At 46.2% G+C, this 8,012-nt stretch overlaps 1 protein-coding gene across 1 annotated transcript; it reads right to left on the bottom strand.

The window, feature by feature from the left end:
* Positions 1-4,757: 4,757 nt before the first annotated feature.
* Positions 4,758-7,173, bottom strand: LOC308289941 (pepsin A-like; the record flags this gene model as incomplete). Its single annotated transcript, XM_080731721.1, has 7 exons — positions 4,758-4,907; positions 5,101-5,199; positions 5,737-5,866; positions 5,990-6,106; positions 6,299-6,489; positions 6,597-6,715; positions 7,056-7,173. 7 exons carry the CDS (start codon positions 7,171-7,173, stop codon positions 4,758-4,760), a joined length of 924 nt encoding a protein of 307 aa, XP_080587847.1.
* Positions 7,174-8,012: the final 839 nt, after the last annotated feature.

The raw sequence follows: 8,012 nt of genomic DNA, 5'->3' as shown, positions 1-8,012 counted from the left end.
TTGAGTTTTTGACCTTCTAATTTGCATAACAAAATAGCTGCATAATTGTCAATTTTAAACTATTTCTTCAAGGGATATTTCACTTTCAAAAAAACCTTTAGTAATTTTATCGTCTAATCAAGCTTTTGGGAACACCCAGGACAGTTTTTGAGTTGTTTGATTCAGTTTAGATTTAGATATTTGATATTCATTTTACCAGAAAAAAGGATGGGTGTTTTCATTAAATCTATCATGGTTAAAATGGAGTTTGAAGTTACAATGGGTTTGTATAGGAAGGGGGCGTGTCTGATACAATGAATATCAAATATCTAAATATAAACTGAATCAAGCAACTCAAAAACTGTCCTGGGTGTTCGCAAAACCCTGATTATATGATAAAATAATGAAAAGTTTTTTGAAAGAGAAATATTGCTTGAATAAATAGTTCAAAATGTACAATTCGGTAGCCACTTTGTTATGCAAATTAGAAGGTCAAAAACTCAAGATTTTGATTGGTAACCAGGTTTTTCAGATTCTGCACCCCTGAATTATGTAAAATGGCCTGGTTACCCACTTTTACCCCCAAATGCCTCTAACCTGCTTATAGAAGGCCTTTTTCCAGAATTTCCGCCTGACTACTACTATAATGAGGCTCTCCAGCTGCAATACCAAAACGGCCTTTGTTTGCTCAGGGGCGCATCTAGTGGGGTTTTTCCCCCCTCCCCCTCCCCCCTCCCCTCCTCTCCTCTCCAACGTTGACAAAACACATAATGTTAATATTGGGCCAATACAAAAATAGGATAATGTTGCAGCTCTGATTATAGCCTACTGTAGGCCTATGTTGTATGATATAAGCCTACTGTCAAATGACACAGGGCGACCGTTGCTAGACCAGACATTAGAGAACGTTAATCTACATTAGACAATCAACCCCACCCGCATTGTATTTATGTATAATGTATAAAAATGTATGAAATATAACAGCCCATAAACCAGGCTATATTCTTTTCTTCACTGCATACTACGTATCACTCACGGTAGAACAATGTTTATTTTGGCGATAATGAACCAAGGACATCATAGCCTAGTATAGAACAGTGGTTCCCAAACTTTTTGACGGCTTGCGGGGCGAGCGAGCCCTGGCGCTCGCGGGGCGAGCGAGCCCGGGAGCCCGGCTCGCTCGCCACGCGAGCTCCGGGGATCGCGGGGCGCCCCGCGAGCGGCCCGCGAGCGCAGCCCGAGAGGGTGCACCTACGTCGGGCACCTACGCTCGGTCTGGTCGCTCGACCCGCTCCTCTTCCTCCTGGTTGGAGCGTTTTCATCTGCAGCGCAGCAGGCAGCAGCGGCCCCGTGTAGCCGGGTATAGTGAGAGGAGAGGCGGGGTGTGGAGCTCTTTCTAGCCGGGGACAGTGATAGAAGAGGCGGCGTGTTTAAGCTCTCTATAGCCGGGGATAGTGAAGGGAGGACCGGGGTGTTTTAGCTCACTCTAGCCGCGGACAGGGAGGGGAAAACCGGGGGTGGGACAGCGATAGGAGAGGCGGTCTATCACGGACACGGAGGAGGAGGGAAGGGGGTCCGACCGGCATGGACCCCCTGCGGGCCGGGGAGCAGCAGGAGGAGGAGGAGGCCAGCGGCGGCCGCTTAGCGGCGCTGGGACTTGGAGCGGCCGGGGAGGAGGGAGGCTCCATGGGCGGCGGGGACACTGTCTGCTCCCTGCCCGGGGAGAGAGACCTGGGCAACGGGGGAACGGCGCGGGCCGGGGCTGGTTTGTGGTTTGTGGCAAAGGCAAAGCCAAGCTTGATCTGGGCTTTTCTTCACAGCCACAGACAGGACCATCGCCATTAAAAATAGTCTTTTGTTTTCTTGATAGAGGGGACGAAGCTTGGGTCCTCGCAGTCTATAACGTCACATATATAGAGCGATCCAAGGACGTTAGACTTCTCCTTGGACATGTTGATAGCAAAAATGTTGATAGAATAAAAGAAGGAAATGACTCTGTCTACTATACAGGGAGGCAGAGTGAGAGAGCACTGAGTGAGCAGCCCCAGAACAGTAAGCCAGCTGCAGATGGAGGTGGAGGCTAAGCAAATTAGAAACAAACTAGAAGCTCGGCCGAGCGTCTAGTCGGCGCCCTGGCCAACTCGGGAACAATGTAAATAGGGGATGAATGCCCGCCCTTTAATGCAAACCCCATTATACCTGTTGTCATAGGATCTGTTTTGACCATTTGTTTGCGTGACTGCGTCCATTTTATGCCCATATGCCCATATATGGAGATCTCTGTATCTGCCCATATGCCCATATATGGAGATCTCAGTTTGTCCCTTTTATGCCCATATATCTGTCTGTGTCCCTTTTATGCCCAGCGCTTGCGCCGATTTGTCCCTTTTATGCCCATATATCTGCCTGTGTCCCTTTTATGCCCATATACGGAGATATCTGTCGGGTCGAGGCAAGGCCCGGCACTGCAGTGATGTCACAATGAGTCAGCGCTTGCGCCCATTTACTGATGTCAGCAGCTAGATGTCTCCATATATGGAGTTATAGGTTGCCCATATACTTGCCCATATACTCTATCTGCGTCCATTTTATGCTCATATGCCCATATATGGAGATCTCTGTATCTGCCCATATGCCCATATATGGAGATCTCTGTATCAGTCTGTGTCCCTTTTATGCCCATATACGGAGATATCTGTCTATATATGCCCATATAGGGAGATCTCTGTATCTGCCCATATGCCAGTGATGTCACAATGAGTCAGCGTTTGCGCCGATTTCCTCCGGAACAGCCTGATTTGTCCCTTTTATGCCCATATATCTGCCTGTGTCCCTTTTATGCCCATATACGGAGATATCTGTCGGGTCGAGGCAAGGCCCGGCACTGCAGTGATGTCACAATGAGTCAGCGCTTGCGCCGATTTACTGATGTCAGCAGCTAGATGTCTCCATATATGGAGTTATAGGTTGCCCATATACTTGCCCATATACTCTATCTGCGTCCATTTTATGCTCATATGCCCATATATGGAGATCTCTGTATCTGCCCATATGCCCATATATGGAGATCTCTGTATCAGTCTGTGTCCCTTTTATGCCCATATACAACCCTAACCCTAACCCTGTACGGAGATATCTGTCTATATATGCCCATATAGGGAGATCTCTGTATCTGCCCATATGCCAGTGATGTCACAATGAGTCAGCGCTTGCGCCGATTTCCTCCGGAACAGCCTGATGTCAACAATCAGCCCGCATATCTCTGTATCTGCCCATATGCCCATATATGGAGATCTCAGTCTGTGTCCCTTTTATGCCCATATATCTGTCTGTGTCTGTGTCCCTTTTATGCCCAGCGCTTGCGCCGATTTGTCCCTTTTATGCCCATCCTTTCGTGCTGGTTCCAGAAAATCGCGTATCGGATCGGGTCGAGGCCGGGCACTGCACTACCTGCTGCGGCGGGGAGCGCGCGTGCCGAATTTGAAATGGGGAATGAATGCCCCACCCTTTAATGCAAACCCCATTATACCTGTTGTCATAAGAGCCGTTTTGACCATATGTTTGCCTGTGTCCTTTTATGCCCATATAGGAACATCAGAATACGTAACCATGGCATTTTTTGTTGACTCATGTGGCGTACGTGATGTCAGAGCCTTTTATGATGTGATGTCACAATGAGTCAGCACTTGCGCCGATTTCCTCGGGAACAGCCTGATGTCAACAATCAGCCCCGCGTAAGGAGATTCCGAACGTTTTGCGCTGGTTAGGGAAAACCGCGCGTCGGGTCGGGTCGAGGCCCGGCACTGCACTCCTGCCGCTGCGGGGAACGCGCATGTCGAATCTGAAGCCGGTGGGACGAACGGTTCTCGAGATACGTGGATTACAGACACACACAATGAGTCAGCGCGTGCGCCGATTTCCTCCGGAACAGCCTGATGTCAACAATCAGCCCGCATAAGGAGATTCCGAACGTTTCGCGCCGGTTCGGGAAAACCGCGCGTCGGGTCGGGTCGAGGCCCGGCACTGCACTCCGTGCCGCGGCGGGGAACGCGCGTGCCGAATCTGAAGCCGGTGGGACGAACGGTTCTCGAGATATGCGGATTACAGACACACACGCAGACACGCAGAGACTTCTCGCATTTATAGATAGATGAGGGGCTGGGTTTACAACAGTAGCTCTGGTTTTTACCCGAAGGGCGGGGGGGGGGGGGGGGGGGGGAATCCGTGTGACGTCACGCGGATCAACTCTCAGAACAGCACTGTTCTGAGAACCCGTGGAAAGCTTTTCAACTCTGCCTTCCCAAAAACAGAGAAAGACACAATGGTCAGAAATAGGACTTTGTGAGGATAGAAGGTGCCAGTGGGACCCCAAAAAAAGGTTTTAAAATAGAAAAAGTGAAAATTCATGGTGTAGGTCCTTTAAAGTTTTGACATGGCGGCCATATTGGAATTCAAGATGTTGTTATGCTTCTTTTCTATACATGAGGGTGATGCCCGCCACTCCAGTTATGCAATATCACTTGCTGATCAGACCGACTTCCAACTAGGCACTTCTACTACACTACCTTGGGTTCTCTGCAATGCACATGCCAACTTTGAAGTCAAGATATACAGGGTACACACTACACAGTACACACAGACACAGATTTACACAGACATATATTCGGTGCATTTATTGATAGGCGAGTGCGAAATGCTTTTTTACAGCCATGCATGAGTAACATAGAAGCCATAAGGAAGTCATAGTTATCGATGACCCATCGGGTTGCTTGGTTTGATTACACAGCCTGGGCCAATCCAACAGACTGGGCACCGACATCAAAGATGGAATAATACTGCCTCATGAAGACATCACCCAGGATCCAGAGCTGGTCAAGTCCACCACCGCCGCCAAGGCTGCCAAAGCCAGTCTGGCAACGAGAGCCCCACTTGGGAGGGAGGGAGAGACAATATTTCACTCACAAAGAATGTATTTATGATGGTTAGAAAGTGTTGCATGTGCTGTGTGTGTGTGTGTGTGTGTGTGTGTGTGTGTGTGTGTGTGCGTGCGTGCGTGCGTGCGTGCGTGCGTGCGTGCGTGCGTGCGTGCATGTGTGGATCAGTGTACGTTAGAATGCTTACATCCAAAACATAGGCGGAGGCAGGGATGGTGAAGGCGTTTCCATTGAGAGTGAAGGTGACATCAGGCATGTTCTGGATGTTCTGGCAGTTCACCTGGCCCTGTATAAAGAATGTTTGGTATTTCTATCAGCAACAGTGCTGGTACTTCTTCTTATCTAAAGTTGCTGTGTTGAAATGGGTATCTAAAATCCACCATTGCTACCCCCAGTTACTGTTGGTCGGAAACCTTGTTTGTCCAAAAAAAAGTAATTTTCAGTAAATGGATTTTTTTTTAAATAACCTGTGTTCCAATGGATCCAATTTAGTTATTCATTAGTGACAAGCTCTTGTTAATATCAACTTTCAAAATATAAAATAGGAGCTAAAACAGCAGATCATGGCAATACGTTGTGAACTTGTAGATCAGCTATTTTCACTACTTTTGCACAACACCCTTGAACAACAAAGTAAGGTCATTCATTTACGAAAAACAAATAACATTTTGCCCGGCAGCAAAGATAATTAACATGAGCCTAGACATTTTGCCAGGTAGGAGACAGGAGCTCTTTTTTCATGAGCTGTCAATTTGATCACTGCTACTCTATGTATTATAAATTGGGGAAATAAAAAGCAAAACAGAGGAAAAATGTATCTTACGCCGTTGGCTCCAACATAGTAGTTCATGTTGTTAATGCCGTTGCTTGGGCCAATGATGAGAGAAGTGCCAGAGTCAATGATGGCACGGCAGCCACCGTTACAGGCCACAGTCTGTCCGTTGATGGTAACACTGTTAAGAGCAATAGAAGAAGCAGCATTAATAGTGTGCTGTGTGTAGGCATTATCCATGCAAGGTTTTAATGCTGTCAACTTTTAAAAAGTGAATTGTGTGAAGAGTGGAGTGTATTTTCACCTGTCCATCTGGACCTGATACCAGCTCTCAGAGGTCAAGGGGATCCAGGTGATTTGTCCAGTGTAGTGGCTCTCATCAACACCACCAAAGATCAGCTCACTGCCCTGCTGTTCATTGCTAATGGGAGCAGGGAAGACAAATGTTTTATTACCAGAAAGTTTGTTTAGCAACGGAAAATAACACCCACTTTTAATTAAATACAATAGAATATCTAATACATATACGGTAAATATAATACATACACAGTGCATATACATGAAACACACAAACACAAACACATACAGACACTATTCCATGCTATTTCAGTACCCGGTCAGGTAGAGAGAGAAGACTTTCTGAGACACCAGGCCTTGCTGAACCATGTTGTCAAAGACAGGCACCACATTGTCAGCGGCAATGGACTGGAAGGCAAGTCCAAAGATCCCATCACATTGCATAGAGAAGTCATTCTCAGTCCGGGCAACTCCAAATGTCTGCTGGTTCACAGTAACCCCAGCAACCTGGAAACCAAAGTTAGCGGTTAATGAAAGTTCCTATGTGCCGGTTGCAGAGCTACACAGTATGCAGATAATTGTCAGATTTGCCAAGTGATGGTTCAATAAATTACCTGGACATTGTCAATACCCAGATATCCAGTCATTTGTCCTTTGCCATACTGAATGGTGATCTGCTGGCTGCCCCACTTGAAGGAATTGGACTGCTGTGGGTTGAATTTGTTGTGGTTCTCTGTGAAAGATTGTCTCTTTTAGTTGTTTGTGCATTTGAGAGAAGGTACGTAAATTGGACCAAGAAAATCAGGCTATTCTTGGTGTCACCACATTTTTAGCAAACACGCACGCGCGCACGCACGCACACACACACACACACACACACACACACACACACACACACACACACACACACACACACACACACACACACACACACACACACACACACTACTTATTATTGGACAATATAATAATGATGAGACGGAGGGTCTATCCTGTGACGTCATGTGCGTGGGTCATGAACAGCACAGCTCACTTCACACTGGTGTGGTTTTTAAGTTCACAGTACTACTTACGACAGTACTGGCTGTTGCAGTAGACAGAGGTCACCCAGAGGTTAGAAGAGCCAGTGTCCATCTGAACGGTGAAGGACTGGGGAGGATTTCCAATGGAGATCACACCATAGTAGAGCATCTGGAGATGACACCCAGCAGTAGATCAGGCCATAACATCAATGCACAATAACATTATAGAACAGAATCAGAATCAACAGAATCAAAGTCATCACTTCACAGGTTTACAGGTGTAAAAAAGTATAGGTGAAATTAGTTTTTTGTGCGAGCTATATCATTTTTCATGTTTTCAGCGTTTGTGTTGTTTTCAGCGAGGAAGAGAGAAGGAACAGGGGGATAAGGAGAAAAGAAATGAAACAGTATATAGAACCATGTCAGGAACAGGCAATATATACAGTATACTGTACTGTACACTAAAGGACTGACAATTAGGGCAATTAAAGAGGCTCCTGCTACAATGTCCCTGATTATTGGACATGCAATGAGAGAAACTAAAGTCTCAGCAGTCGGATGAGCAATCTGCTATTTTTGGCAAGGTTGCATGATGAAGTGTAAATTCGTTGAAAGTTTGTCATTCTGCTGGCCTTGACGGCTGGACTTACATCATAATTATTGGTCAAAGGCTCAGTTTCTTGGAAGACCTCAGCATTGGGATAGTATTTCCTTACAACCTCAAGTGGAGATTTCCGTGGAGATTTCCCCTTGATCAGGGGCATCCTTCACACAGTGAGAGAAGGAATAGTAGTAGTTATCTAGACTACTTATGCATTGCAATAGATGACAAGGTTAGAATCAGAATAAGTTATCATCCATTCACATTGTATGAAGCACAGAAAATGTGTTCATTTTAAATTGACTATCATTGACCCACAATTGTTAAAGTTCTGTGTACATACAGTAGTATGGGACCATCTTTTAGAATGAAAATCTTTTAGCACCATCAATCATATACAGTATTTT

This window comes from Nannobrachium achirus (genome assembly GCF_963921795.1).
Source record: "Nannobrachium achirus genome assembly, chromosome: 8".
NCBI lineage: Eukaryota > Metazoa > Chordata > Actinopteri > Myctophiformes > Myctophidae > Nannobrachium > Nannobrachium achirus.
The sequence above is the reverse complement of the archived record's forward strand: the minus strand, read 5'-3'. Positions and strand labels throughout refer to the sequence as shown.